The sequence below is a fragment of the Chiloscyllium plagiosum genome, chromosome 17 (assembly GCF_004010195.1).
Source record: "Chiloscyllium plagiosum isolate BGI_BamShark_2017 chromosome 17, ASM401019v2, whole genome shotgun sequence".
Taxonomy (NCBI): Eukaryota; Metazoa; Chordata; class Chondrichthyes; order Orectolobiformes; family Hemiscylliidae; genus Chiloscyllium; species Chiloscyllium plagiosum.
In genome coordinates this window covers 17,624,992-17,640,348 of record NC_057726.1, presented here as the reverse complement: position 1 = coordinate 17,640,348, position 15,357 = coordinate 17,624,992, and the positions used below count along the sequence as shown (strand labels likewise).

The 15,357-nt window shown below is 41.8% G+C and overlaps 2 protein-coding genes across 2 annotated transcripts; both read right to left on the bottom strand.

Annotated features, from left to right (window-relative positions):
- Positions 1 to 496: 496 nt before the first annotated feature.
- On the bottom strand, positions 497 to 2,715 carry LOC122558669 (forkhead box protein L1-like). The gene has a single exon (XM_043707462.1). It carries the CDS (start codon positions 2,542 to 2,544, stop codon positions 1,105 to 1,107), a length of 1,440 nt encoding a protein of 479 aa, XP_043563397.1. The 5' UTR covers positions 2,545 to 2,715; the 3' UTR covers positions 497 to 1,104.
- A 6,638-nt stretch (positions 2,716 to 9,353) lies between these two features.
- On the bottom strand, positions 9,354 to 11,856 carry LOC122558668 (forkhead box protein C2-like). The gene has a single exon (XM_043707461.1). It carries the CDS (start codon positions 11,628 to 11,630, stop codon positions 10,221 to 10,223), a length of 1,410 nt encoding a protein of 469 aa, XP_043563396.1. The 5' UTR covers positions 11,631 to 11,856; the 3' UTR covers positions 9,354 to 10,220.
- Between the last annotated feature and the right edge of the window lie 3,501 nt (positions 11,857 to 15,357).

Below are 15,357 nucleotides of genomic sequence, written 5' to 3'. Positions count from 1 at the left end.
CGACTGAGTCCTTTCTGACGATGGGTATAATCTCTCAAGTTATGACATGGAATAATTAGAAACATTTTCTTAAGATTTCTGCAATTGTTGTTGAAGAATCAGAGAATGTTTTGTCCGGCGTGACATTTGGACGATATAACCGCGAGAACGGGATTACAGTTGAGCCTGCACTTTTCCTCATTCTGTTACAAAGCTACAGAAAAGTCGGCAGCCACTAAGTCGCGCATATGTGACAGCACTTCCAAAAGTTTAATTATATCATCGGGTTCGGCTCGAGGTGTGGTTTCACCTGGTATGAATGGGGTCCAGGTGCATTGTTCCGTTCCCCTTACTCAACATGTCGATGAAACATCTCGGTTTGGTTGGGAGAAGGTTGAAAACCAAATAAAGCGATACAGATAACACAAACAATATACTGAATTGAAATAACAAGTGATACGTTATTCAATCGAAATAGTTCAATAGATATTTTATTCCATATTACATATCAGCGGAACGGTGTAGTAAACGCAAGTTATACTAGACGTCAAAAGTTCTCTGCAAGAAATGAAGCGTTATTTAGCGTGCGTGATAGTAGGGAAGTAAAACTAAACTTGATTGTGCGGAATAAAGACAATGCTTCCGCCCAGATATACGTTAATACAGCTGGGGTCTATCTCATAGAATGGTTGATATCAGGATGTGCTGGCTTAAGCAAGCGAGACGTTTACTCGTCAGTTAATGAGATTTGTATCATCTAAATGCTCAATTCACTGAATGCAGCAACTAAAACGATACCCCGTTTAATTCGACTCAGTTTCAATGTATGTGAAACCCCTTCTGAGGCAGGCGCCACATAAATGGAGAGCTCTCTCTATATATAAAAATCCCCGCCTAACAGATGATGAGGGGTTCACAGACATGGGTCTGTTATAACTGCTGGAAACAATTAACCCATCGGTTCTTGTAAAATTAATCTACCTCCACACTGGAGGTGTCTAAATATTCAATTCACGAGTAATTCAAAAACATTTTTAGTCATCTGAGAGATCTTTCAGGTTTTGGTCAAATATTTATTGTCGTACCATAGAAGGTGATCAGGTGGATTTTTGATAAATTACTGATCTATTTAAAATTAAAACATGTTTCTGAACACGTTAGGGGAAGGTACGAATAAAAAGGAAAACCGATTTGATAATATTTACCAGGTAACTGATGTGTATCAAACGGCAATGAAGTATTAAAAGCGGCGTAGACCTTAGTCGAAGTATCTAAAAGCGAATTGCCGAAACATCTATTGGGTAAGTTTATTAAATTCAGTTTTGAAGTTGGGTTTTTATCGAGCTGGTCACTTTCACAATTATTTTCGCTGTGATGGCTTTCCCTGGACAGGATACTTTCTATGCTAAAGCTTTTGGACCGTGCGCCGTGTGAGTTGGAACTATTTTCAGCTTTCTGCCCTCTGTTCTGTTGGCTGCTGTCTCCAACCACTGAGGGGGAGCGAAGTGCTTGCTTTCCCGGTGTTCTCATTACCTGGGGTGAGTTCATCCCCGGTTGAGAACTAGAAGATGGCTCGGCTACTGTGGGCGAATTTGCCTTTGCGGCCCCTCCTGACATCTCACCTTGGCTCCCCTTTGTAGGTCCAACTTGCCCTGGCAAGGCCATGAATCCAAATGCAACAGAGGTAGCGGCTGGAGGAGGGATGGGCACGGCAGGCGGAAGACTTGCTGAAGAAGGGCTAGTCCACACACCACGTTGGACTGGATGGGTCACCGCCTGGTCAATAGATTCCGCAGCAGGCGGGTCAAGAAATGTTAATTCCTCACACCTCAGTGCCTTGACACTTTTCCCCCCGATGCTTGATGGTGCCAACTCTGGGTAGCAATTATTTTGCTTTTCTCCGCCGCTTTCAGTTCTCAAATTTCCTGAATGAACACTGTCTGGCGAATTACCTGCTTGTTTGAAATTCTCCAGGTCACTTGAGTTGGATCTTGGTTTAATGTCACGGTCAAGTCCAGATTTGGAAGACTCGTCTGCCATTGCGCACTCTTCACCAGTTTCTGGTTTGCTCCTCTTCCCTTCCCTCTGCTCCTGAGTTCCTTGGGACTTGGCCTTTCTTTTCCTCCTCCTGTAGTTGCCATTTTCAAACATGTCCGTGCACCTCGGATCCAGGGTCCAGTAGCTCCCTTTTCCAGGTTTGCCCTTTTCCCGAGGGACTTTGACAAAGCAGTCGTTCAGTGAGAGGTTGTGCCTGATGGAGTTCTGCCACCCTTGCTTGTTGTCATGGTAAAATGGGAAGCGCTCCATGATGAATTGATAGATGCCGTTCAATGTCACTTTCTGTTCAGGGACACTCTTGATAGCCATGGCAATCAGAGCAATGTAACTGTATGGAGGCTTTTGAGGAGGCTCATGCCTGGCCATCACGTTATTTCCACTGAATCCCAAGGAAGGGAACATCCTACCATCTCCTCCATACAGGTATACTGAAGAACTACTGTTCAGGCCCATTGTGGATCCTGACCCTCTGAGTTGCTGCAACTGATTGCTATAGATATGGTTCATAGCTGTTCCCGGCGTCTCCTGAGCAAACTTTTTGTTTCCCTCTGCCTCTTCTTTTCTTTCAAACTTCCAAAAGAAATCACAGTTTACAACAAAAAAAAGTGGGCTTGCAGGAGTCCACCACAGACCCTGCGTGCTACAGTTCAGCAAATGTGAGCACTGCCTCTCTAAGATTGTTCCCACTTTGTCCCTTCGTCATGGCTTAAAATGTTAAATAATTGTTGTAAGTTGCTATTTTATGTTGACTTTGCACTGGAAAATAAATTGTCTATGATAAACAGTCGTTTTATTCTCAGCCCACCCACATTAATTAAATTTCATTGCAAAAAAAAGCCTAAGCCTTCTCCACGTGTCTTCGAGGTACCAGCCAATCGCTTGCTTGGTTGTTCGTTCATTTGTTTATAGAATTAGTCTGTTGATAAGTCTGCCCACCCAAGTTGAATCAAGCTGTGTTTATTTGGAAAAATTTCCGGGCACCCAATACATAAACGCACTGATCTGATGTTTGAAATATCACGTCCACCGCTGATTCTCTAAGCACACAAACATAGTCACCAACAAAATCCCCCAAAAATCTCAAACTTCTACAATATATGCGCACTTATTTTAATCCGTGAAAATCTATCATGAGTTCAGACATTCCTCAATCACGGTGACTTTAAAAATATGCTGGCACTTTCATTTTCGGTGTGCTTTTTTTTGCTATTGTTTTGTTGTACGCAGCTGGTCATTTTTGTACAACCATCTGCAATGCACAGGTTGGGCCGGAGGCTGTCAGGAAGAAGACTTACAACGAAGGAAAATTCCAGGAGACAGGATTCCATAAAAGGGGAACTTGGCAAAGAGTGACAAAAAAAGTCTTCTCTTCCTTGGACCACTTGCATTGTTAATGTATGCCTCTTGCTTTATGTTATATAGTTTTCCTGTTTACTGCAAAAATGGGGATTATAACAACTTTACAAGTAATCACAGCTGTCCTGTGCTTACATAGGACGCTAGTCGCTTCGGACTTGGAAACATTTGTTCATTGAGTGAATATAACTGTGCCAATTGTGCAAAGATGAATTGTGAAGCTTTGATGGAGAAACGCTTTATTTTCTGTCACTCGAGTCGTGTGAAACAATTGACACGCGATCAGTAGCGAGAGTGCGAAGACACCTTTTGCATTTCGACCAGATTTGGAGCAAAGAATCACGGTGCTGAAGCAATGACTTGTTGCGCAAATCAATTTCAGACCGTCAAGAGTCACCCCGGCTATCTCTGTGAAGTGAGTGGAGTTGGGCGGGGAGGGGCTAACAATAAATATGAGAGTGCAAGAACAAAAAAGCCCATGGGAGTCACATGAAACAGATCCTGAGATTTAAATGGGTGACACTGTACTTACAGTCGTCTGTGTTTTCAGTATATTTCAGGTTGGATAACTCCCCCACACTCCCATTCTCGCCCCAAGCAAAAAAGGATGTTGCAATACTCATTGCTAGCAAATGATAACGGTAACTTAATCGTATGCTTTGAGATGGCATTTTTATTTTCATTTATTTATGGCAAGTTCAACAAATGCATGCTTTGTCCTTCTGGCATAAAGATGTCAAAAAAAGACCACAGTGTGTAGACATCCTGTTAACCTTTTCGGGGCTGGAGTAACGTTTTTTTGCCATGTTCCAAAAATAGAACATCAGACGTTTGTATTTCGTTCAGTCAAAATAAAACCAAATGCAGACATCCTGTTCATCCGTAACTACATATTTCTCCTTGCTTGAAGTTTACAACATGAAATGTTTTCAGTTGATTCCGAATTCTCAATCTGGTCGTTTACAGTTGCAATATCGTTCCGATCAAAATTAAACTAACAAATAAATGAACTGGATTTCTCTTCAAATATTAAGATGTTTCGCGATATTAAGATGGTGAGGACTTCAATTTAAATAAGTGAGTTTCTCAGCTTTTTTTTTGCAACCTTTGTTTATAGTGTGAAAATAAACCTTTAATTTTGGTCAATTTTAATACTTGATGTACTTGTTCAGGTGAGTTTATGTTAAGGGAATGTTGGGACAATTTCACCAGTGATCTTTCCCAGCCCGGACCAATACCTGAGAGTGTGCCTTTCACAGCGGGACTGAATTAGCCGAGTTTAATTACATGGTGTACAGAGGTAACATTGGAAGTCGCCTAACCTTCTTATTGTTCATCAAAAAAAATAAACTAAATGTTTGCTTAACTATTTATTTTAAAGTCTTTGGTTGAACGAAGTCTCATCTGAGAGAAATCTAGGCAAGAATCTTTTTAAGATAAATATTGACATGGAGGATGTCCAATCCCAGAACGGATAGGAATTGTCACGTGGGAAGGTTGCTGTTGCTGCCTCAGTCCATGGTTTGATGGCAAGGATGCACCTTGTTATAATTATTCACATTGCAACACCTTTTGGAAGCTTACATTTCAGCCTCACACACGCTGTAATCTACGCACATCAAGGGCAGGCTTGAATGATGAAGTGAGAGAGGGCCGTGCTTGTCATTTTAGTAATTAACTTCAAATTGAAATTTGAGAAGCAGTAATGACTTTGGCAGAGATTCCCGGGCTGGATAAATGCTGACAGGTTTCGAACTGACTACGTTAACCGAGCCGACCCGATGCAGCCAGCACGAATTTGTTGTCCATGAAATGACCACAAAATATTGGCAATAGAAATAACACTGAAGAGATCGCCCACGGTCAAAATTATTTCCTACTAAATGATATTTAAGCCATCTGATTGCAATCATACAAGCGACCATAGCGTTAAATATTCGCATTGAGTTCCCCAAATTCAGTACGTTTTGTTTTCCACCACGACATTAATGACCATACATTTCATGTTGCACTGTATAACACCGCGTTTGCAACTCCTGAATCTATGGAGCTGTGAACAGGATCCGCCTTGTTTTATTTACGTTAACTCAGTCAGTGGTTACGTGGAAGGTGCTTTGACATGTTGATGAGATTACGTGACGGGTATCTATGCACATGCATGTGCAGAGGCCTGACACCGCTGTAATTAATAAAGTAAGGTGCACTATTAAATGAGGAACAATTGTTAAAACTATTTGATCCGTTGTTACATCACGCCCACATCGTGGCAAAAGTTTTAATCGCCTTCTTTGCCGGAGAAGCTGGCAAAGGTTATTTGAGACAGGAATAAATGTATTTTTTCGTAACTTCAGTGAATCAGAGGACGATACAGCACAATGGGCAATTCGGCCCGTCATGTCTGTGAGATCCGTTTGAAAGAACTGCCTTAATAAGCCCCAGTCTCCCGCCTTCTCCCCATAGCCCCATAAATAGCACCTTTCGACCAATCAGCCAATTCCCTCATGAAGGTTATTTTTGCGCCTCTCAAGAAGCACTCCCCAACTCGTAACAAGCTTAGTGTATGTTAAATAAAATGATTTCCCCATCCACCCTTTGGTTGTTTTGCCAATGCGCGTAACCTGCTTCCTTTGCCACTATTTCTTCCACGGGAAAGTTTCTCTGTCAGAACAAACCTAAAACTGCAAGGTTTCGAGCATCTATATCCAATCTCCCTTTAACCTTCTCTGGCCTAAGAAGAACAATCCAGGTTCTCCTGCCTTTGCAACAAATTATCAACAGCCATTGCCAAATTGCTGACAGAACTCTTTCAGCCCTACGCAGTTCTCATATTATCAACTGAGCTGCAGCTTTTGGTCCGTTTCCCGAAGGGAAGCGGAATGGTATTGTACTGTGTGAACGTGAACTAAATTATCTTCTTCGTTGCAGGCAAAACATCAAGAAAATGCCACTTCGCAGCCACACATTTCAGCATTCGAAACGATTAAAATCGGAAATAAACTACCAGCAAGGTAATGTTAGTGGAAAGACACATTACCATCCCAATCCATAAATTATACAGAATGTCTGGCGCACCAAAGCAGTAACCAGCATTAAAGCCTTTAATACTCCTAAATTGTATTTGGTCAGCTTATAAATTAAATGGCCCGCGTCGATTCCAAGCACATTAAATAAATATAAGTATTGTATTTATAAACAAATGCAGGGTGCGACTCTCAATGATGACTTATTTTTGTTTAAAAGAAAAACAACTTTACTCTTGAATGTCCCAGTCTGGTTTTGGTTTATTGCGAACCTGAGGAATAGAGGGTATCGATTGCATTACCATGTGTTCTCCCCCCACCCCCACCCCCGAAACACCCCCCCACCCCAACCCACGGTGAAAGAATACGGTCCAGTATATACAATTACACTGCCTCCTGTATTCTGCTGTTGTCTCGGTCATGAACTACACCGGCCCTCTCGGCAGGTGACCGGCCAATCAACGTCAGCAATCTGGAGAAAACCCGAACTGTTACAGGGCTTTTCTTGAACCTTGTTTGTCCCGTGCCTGCGGGAATAACCTTCAATCAATGGCCCTATTATCACTGCCATTTACTCACTGACTCACACCACACCAGTCAGTTCACTTCTTTGCAAACTAGACCAAGTCATTATTCCGATTCTTCAAGGCTGGAACTGGTTAACAAATCGGCTTTTTAAAAATCCAAATACAAAAGATGAATGTGTTTGAATTACAGGTAGATGTGAATTGTGTCAATTTTACAGGGCGGCATCCAATGTCTAATTTTATCAGTAAACCGTTTGGCTTACGGTTTGTATGTTGGATTTGGAAAAAAAGGAAGTCGGCTCCTGTCCCTACATCATATTTGGCCACGAATGATCCTGTGACAGAGTTTTTATTTTTTAAACACGAAGGGACGTTTACTGTTTAGTCAAGGAAATAATGTAAGGAGTAAATTCAATCCTGGAAAACAGGCAGTAGATGCGGGGCCAAATATTCTGTTCACAACTTACTGTAGGATTATAGGCAGTCGTTTGTTCCATTCAGGGGATTTATATGACAGGACCACCTTTAGATGGTACGTAGACAGTGTACTAATTCAGCTTCTGTACTCATTGTTACTTGGAACAGAACCTACGCGACTTATAGGCCTATAACACTCCGAAGTTTGATCTATCTGTACTTAAAATCCCTATTCCACTTGTACAGAGCACTGAGTCAAAGTTCACCCTGCAGTGATTTTTCTCTTTAAAAAATCGTTCCTTTTAAACTTTTCCAGGTTGCTTAATATATTCAACGTAGTCACGCTGGGTTCAATGTGGTAGCGTGCGAAATTTGAAAAATTATATTAAAAATAATAACGCCAGTACAAAATTGATCTCAGATTGTCGAAAAAATGCACGCGATTTCCATGCCTGGTTCTTGGCATGAAACCGCATACACAGTTTTTTTTAACAGAAACAGAGGAATCATTTATTCCAAATTTGCACTGGACATTTTAGTTTATTTGAATCATGCAAATCAATGGGATCCCAAAGCGCCAGACAGACTTCCGTTCTGATTACCCAACGCCAGATGTTTGCGCATTCTATTCGCAGCTGACTTTCAACTAGATATTGTTAATGACAGGTGCAACTATATACTGAGGCCAAGAGGCTGTGCTTGAGAAGATAGAACGACCCGATTTGAGACAGAGCCCGCATGTATGCTTAGAAACGCGTGCATACCTTTATTCACACAGCTTGCCTCTTGGTCAATTATAATACAACTCAGGCTCGCTTGGTGCACTTTCCAATAACTTTTATCACGTCCCAACCTGCCAAGGCTTAACTTACAATGGAGTCTGCCGGATGAATATTTGGCCACGGGCCTTGATATTTGTTACATGACAGCAGTTCAATACACCACAGATCAGTGACTGTCATTATGAAACGCCACGATAAATAAATATTGAATCAGAGACTATGTTCAGAAAATATTGTGCGTGTAATTGACACTAAACTTCACAGAACAATCAGAATTCTGTAAATTTCGCTTGTCAAAATAAGTTTCATTCTTTTCACCTAAATCCAATACTTCAGGTGGAGTTACTGCTCCGGGGGAACGGTTTGAGGCCTATTCAGGAAGCATATCTGTAAAATAAAATTATACCGGCCTGGCTTCAGCTTTGTTGTGAGTTTCTGTCAACCGTAATTGGGTTTTAGCATTTAAACGGAGAAGAGCTTTTCTGCTGCAAGCCCCGTTCTTTCAGTCAACTGAAACCGGTGTTTGGTTGGTTTTGAACATCTGATGAATGAATTTAAAATTGATGGCTAAGTCTGTCAGTGAATGGACCTGCGCCGTCTCAAATTTCTAAGTTCTAAGTATTTTGGAACGTAAATATACTGCAGGAGTTTTAACATTACAAATCAAATGCTTTGAGATTAATAAATGTTGAAAGAGGGGACAGCACATCCGAGGCAGGAGCAACTAGGAATCGGCATGTTTATTAAAGTTGCAAAGGTTTATTTTATCGAAGCAAAATAAAACTAATTATTTGGATCAAATGGTAACCAAAAGTGCATTTCACAGGGGCATGACATTGTCCTGTAAATTATGGGCTCAGACATTACATAGAGTTCACATGGTCACCTCAGATCCTTGACATGTCTGTTATAAACTTGTTCTCAATTACTTTCATGGATTTTACAAAACCTAAAAACAAAATCGCGTTCAATCCTGGGCACCTATTTGACAGCCTCGAAACTTTATATAGTTTTCAGTAAAAGAGTGGTGTGATGTGGTCAACTCTATGAACCGTGCAATCTGTTACTGCTCTGGCAAGCAAATCGGCAGGCAATATCACAGACTGAGTAGAAGTCAGCACGGATATAATCAGAATTCTGCATAAACCAGACAAAAGGCCAATGACAAGCCAGTATGCAATAAACCAAAAACAAATTCACTACGCCACATTAACTTAAGGCAAAAAAAAATCGATACTGATTTATTTTGGGTTTTTTTTTTCAGATAAATACAGAAATTAAGATCAACTGAACTCAGAAAGGAAATGATCTTAAAAGGATCAATTACAGACCGGAGGAGTCAGGGCCTGGATCGGCAATACAGAATTGTCATTTTAAAAAAAGAGATTTCGTGTTTTAGAAAAATATTATGCATCCAATAAATTAGTTCTTTGGTTTTAAACGGAGCAAATATATCGATGATAAGAACGTAATAAAAATTACACTGTACAAGGCACATGGCTATAAAACTGAGGTTGAATAACAGTTACGCTTTGGCACTTAACAATGGCTGGGGAACATTTAAAAAAAATCCAGTGAACTGAACTTTAAAATATATTAAATGGCTCTGTAACGTAGCCTTCATAGAAAATCGTACAATTTACATCAAATATAACGTCGCATCAACACCGGACAAAATGTCAGGAGAGAGAAAAAAAATCTTTGCTGTCGAAAATGGAACGTGACTGGATTAAACAAACAACTGCAGAAACAGAACATACAAAGGCATCACTAGAATCTTGGTCCATTAAGCAGTTTAGACCCTACATTTGGAAGTTGTCACTTTGCTAAACTTTAGTTATTCAAGTAGGTATCCCTAATGTTAAGAATGTTAAACAAAATGCGTGTCTTAAGTTTTCAAACTCCTTATACACACTTTCTAACAACAACTGGTCAACAAGTTTGGCCACACAATGTAGACTGGACTGTCACAGTCAGTAATTTTATGTGCAGTCTCAAGTTGTTTTTTTTTGCAGTTTTGTTTTCATCTCCCAATATACATTAAAAAAAACAATGAGAAGTTAGAGAGGTTGGTTGTTAAATCAATACTTATTGCAGTCGTAGGCGTATGGTCCTGCATGCCGGTATACTGACGGTGTTGATCGGTAAGGCATTTGACAGCTTGTATTCCCGCTCACCTGATGGTCATTGAGGGCTGAGCTCTCAATGCCGAGTCGGTGGGAGTTAAACATCTCCCGCACATTGGGGAAAGTCTGCTGCTGGCTGCCGAACGTGTGGCCCGGGAGGTGGTTGAGATCTGCGCCGTGGTTGAGGTACCAGGAAGCGGCTTGTCCCGCCGGCGCCCCCGCCTGCTGAGGGTGACTCGGGCTGAGGACACCTTCCGGCGCTGTGCTCAGATTCATGGCGTTCAGGGAGGAGCCGCCGGAATGGTCTGAGATAGCATCCTCCAGGCTGGTGGGTACCAACATGTGGCTGCTCCTGTCCCCCGCGTACAGGCTCATGGTTCTCATACTGCAATGGTAACTTCCACTCGAGTCCATGTTATGGGTGCAGCCTGGGCTGTACACGGCTTGCTGCGTTGGAGGGTAGTTCACGGGCAGCGAGGAGCCCATTCCAGTCCTCCCAGAGCTCACAGCCACGGGGCTGAGGTCCCCTGGAGGAGATGTCCTCAGTGTCATGATATTTTCCACGCTGAAGCCGGACAGGCTGCTGTTGGTGGTGTTGTGATCCGGGATGGAGTTCTCTGTAGACGCGGACGGCGTGGAGGCCACACTCCTTGGGCTGTCCTGGATCAAGCTGCCGTTGTCCGGGCTCTCCAAGCTCTCCACCTTGGTGATGACAGGCATGCCGGGCGAGCCCGCTTCGTTCTTGACCACCACCTTCTTCTCGGGGCAGGTGTCGGTCTGCGAGGCGACGTGCTGGCCCCCTTTCGCCGCTTCCTTCTGCTGCCGGTCGCGTTCCTCCTTGTCCCTGACCGCGTCCTTCTTCTTGAACCTCCGCCTCCTCCGCAGGAAGCTGCCGTTCTCGAACATGTTGTACGAGTCCGGGTCCAGCGTCCAGTAGCTGCCCTTGCCCGGCTTTTTGTCATCGCGGGGCACTTTGACGAAGCACTCGTTCAGCGACAAGTTGTGGCGGATGCTGTTCTGCCAGCCCTGTTTATTCTCGCGGTAGAATGGAAACCGGTCCATGATAAACTGATAGATCCCATTGAGAGTGATTTTCTTATCAGGCGCGTTTTGGATGGCCATGGTGATCAGGGCGATGTAGCTGTAAGGAGGCTTGACCAGGTCTTTAGGTGCCGGCTGCTGGTGATGGTGATAAGGTCCATACGATCTCGCCATGCCTGTAGCATACTGCTCGTGGCCCGGGTACATACTCATCGGGGTGGGCATAGTGCCATAAGTGCCGGCGGCTCGGTAATAGTTTTGATCGCTGAGGTAAGGCACGACTCCAATAGCATTGGGGTCTGACACTGGGTAACGCGCCTGCATCGCCGGGGAGTGAGACTGATTTTTTTTTTGGTTTTGCTTTTCGGCACAGAATGCAGCCGTGCACCGAATATTTGAGAAATTATCTTTATTGGTTGAAGGGTTGGATCCGTTTTCTCTCTCTCCCTCTCTTTCTCTTATTTTTTTGGAAAAAAAAAATAAGGTCCCCTTGATTAAGAGCGCGCCCGGAGACAGTCCTAAAAGCTTTTGGGGGAAGTTTCAACAACTTTCAGAAGAGAGAGGCTTTTACGGCAGGCAGGCTCCGCCCCTTCCCCAAACTTTCGGCCAATCAGAACGCGAGCTGTGGGGCGTTATTGCATATCGATACACGTAGGTGGCGTCTTGTAAAAGTGAAACAGGTTTCACTGATGTTGGGGTGGGGAGGGGAGGGGGCTACCAAGATTCAGTGTTGTCAATAGTTTTCTGTATTATACAGTGCTGGTAAATCAATCATATAAAGACTTTTGAGTTTTTATTTTGCGACAAAGCGCGTTTCAGCTATTGCTCTGGATCTCACGTAACCTGCACGTGAAATTGCCCTCCTTGTAACGAAAATTTAAGAAAACACACGTTTTCTCGCATGAAACAGCCTATTGTGTGCGTTTGTCTGTTGTGTGTGTGTTATTCTTCGTATACAATTTCATTTCTGGCAGATTATCGAATATTTTTCACCGCTAAATAACTAATTTCGGGTGAGAGTTTAATGAACTCCAACTCCCCGCCCCACCCCTGACACCCTTCCTATTGCCCATTTAACGGTCCTGTTAGGAATTAACCCGGCTGCGTTAGTTCACGAAGGAATTATTCTGACAAGGTGCTGCTACTGAACTTGCCTCCTCACGTAGCGAAGTCAAAAGGTTTTCTTTTGTTCTGCTTTTGGTGTAGTAAGACGCAATTCATTCTGAGATTTACGGAATTAAATACACGAAGGAGAAAACATCCAAACTGAATTAAAACAATAGTCAGGAAGGGGGAAAGTACATTTTGTGTGAAAGTTGCCTTCAAATATTCTTTCGTGGTATTGAAAGCAGCGTGTGATTGGAGTGTAACTGGTATTTCAACCCCAAACGCATACACCTCACTAAATGAGTGAAAACTATATTCTGTTGTGTTTAAAATGAAATCATTAACATAAGAAATTTTGCTCGAATGATATAGTGCATTACGAACAAGGCAAATAGATTCTCCTTTATAACGAACTGGGCAATTCTTAATGTAGTGGAAATAAGATGTCTTCTCGACTAATTAGTTTGTTTTATTAAAAATATCCAGACTGTTGCTAAACACGTTTTATATTTACTCTCGGGTCCACGCGGACTGTGCGTGGAATTCGATTATATCCTTCATCCAAAAACTCCTGAAAAGGAAACTAACTTGGTTTCCCTTCGAGTGCGTTCAAAATCAAATCAAAAGGGAATAACCGCTAGGAATGATCAACCCCCGTTTATTTTCATGTATTTGATGCTGATTTTTTTCTATGTCTGCCACATTGATTATTTTATTTTACACTTCAAACCGACATAAATCAGATTATGCATCTGGGGTAATAATTACACCGATAAGTGACAAACGTCATGTGGTTCCCCTGAAGTCTGGCGGACTTTGATAACAGCTTTTTTTTACACAGTCTGTCGGGTTATTTTTATTGCTGTTATCTACAACTTCCCCCTCCCACTCTTCACCACCAACAACCTCCCCCCCCCCCCCCAACCCCTGAGACACAAAACTGATTTTCAGGATTGTTTGCTGTAATACTTTTCAGCAAGTTTCAAAAATATATATATTTTTTAAAAAGTGACTACGGTCGGCGACTGTCACTTGCAATGAAGTAAAAACAAACAAGCATATTCATTCTAAATTAATTACGTTTTGAAACAATGTTCGGAATAAAATTATATGCGTGAGGGTAATCGGCTTGGCACCAGATAATCAGCAAGTGCTCTTTCAGATTGCTAGTTACTATCTGTTACTAGTTCATTTCAAAAGTTATTTCATACATACGACACGTCTCCAATTCTTCTGCCTGTGCCGGTTCCATCGGTATCGCCGTTCACATCGGTTACAGATGTTAGAGGCTGTGTCGCCGAGGCAATTGCAGCCTGGTGGACCGTCGATGTATTAAAGATTGTTTAAAATCAGGCGTAGGCCATGCGAGTGAGAGACGAGAATGATTACGGGAGATGGAGATGTTATGGATTCATCTTTATTCAGTGTGGGATGATAGTCTAAAGTTCCTCAGTCGTACCGATTACAACCAGTTACCTTGAAAGAGATGTGCACATTTATTTTATAATAAACAGGCGTGGTATTTTATCTTGCCTGTTCAAATCGTGAAAATGAACAGTACATATCTGGGACACAGTAAGACACAAAGTGGAATCTTGTTTATCCAGTGCATGGATGTGGATGTGATTTTTTTTTGGTTTCTGTCGTTGTCAAGCATCGTGATTTTCCTTATTCTTTGATTGAGGTTTCTGCAGACAATCACTTAAACCATTCAAAATCCCAGCCACAGTAGTAGACGGAGATCTCTTTAATTTTTTTTTAACTGTCACAGCAGTCTGACACATTGAAATGGACGAACAAATATTATGTCTCCGCGTTTTATTGTGTCTGTGTTAATCCTAATGTCAATACCAACTGAAAGCAGCATGGTTCAGTGGCAGCAAAAACAACTTGTTGCAAACGCCAGGGCAAGAAAAAGCCTTCAGTAGCAGAGAAGTATGTGCGGATAAGGTCAGAATTTCCCTCGACTTGGACCCTGGCTCCTTCTACAATGCCTCTTCCCTTTGCCAAGCTAAGAATAGCTGTAATACATTTTCCCCTCATAAAATAGTTTTTTTTAAAATTATTAACGTTACTACATATTTATAGATAACGTTATTTCCCCATTGCGGCTTATAACAGTTATAAATATTTCTTTGACAAATCCAATTCGCGTGCCTATTGTGTAGAAAAAAACCTAAACGCTTTATTATTTAAAAAAGTAGTATTCCTCACTAGGATTCCTTACTTTCAATGAAAAAAAGTCTTCACTATTCGGGGAAAAGCGGCGCTGATAGCCAAAATTTGAATTAAACGCAGTAGCAATAACGTTATGAATCTGTACGGTATTCTTCGGGCGATTGAACTGATTTTTTCAATAATGCATTATTTCATGAGTTTGTCACAAAACTAAATCTTTCATCTAACGTGGTGAGAGCCCATGCATTTAGATCAGCATTATGACTGATGTTTGTCCGCCGTCTGTGCAAATGGGGCGAACGTTTTAACGATAATCCAATGGTTACCCACACTTGTTTGAAACAATCTTTTCATTCTCTATTTACTCCTGCCCTCTACTGACGTTATTTATGTTTGCAGGATTTCCCGAAGTTAAATTTGTCAAAATTTTTCTACCTTTACCTGAGTTGGCCAATATGAAGATAATCACTATTTTTTCCCCTACTTTGTGAATAGTCTTCGTTGTTTACTCTCAACATCGAATTTCACTCCAAGCCTTTAGATCCGGACAGCACAAAAGTATATCAATTTCCCAGTAGCCCTTAAGATCTGAATTTGACTGGACGAATGGTTGCCTGAAGAGTACATATTTTAAACATCCCGGTACAAAGGCTATTATATAGATTTACAATACATTGCAAAAATCCACACGGAAAATTTACGTGCTCGAGAGATAATGTAGAGAATGTTGCAACGCAGTTTTATAGATACTAATGATATTACTAAA

Coding starts and splice junctions, on each gene's coding strand:
- LOC122558669 (XM_043707462.1), bottom strand. CDS start 2,544: ATGAACCATATCTATAGCAATCAGTTGCAGCAACTCAGAGGGTCAGGA.
- LOC122558668 (XM_043707461.1), bottom strand. CDS start 11,630: ATGCAGGCGCGTTACCCAGTGTCAGACCCCAATGCTATTGGAGTCGTG.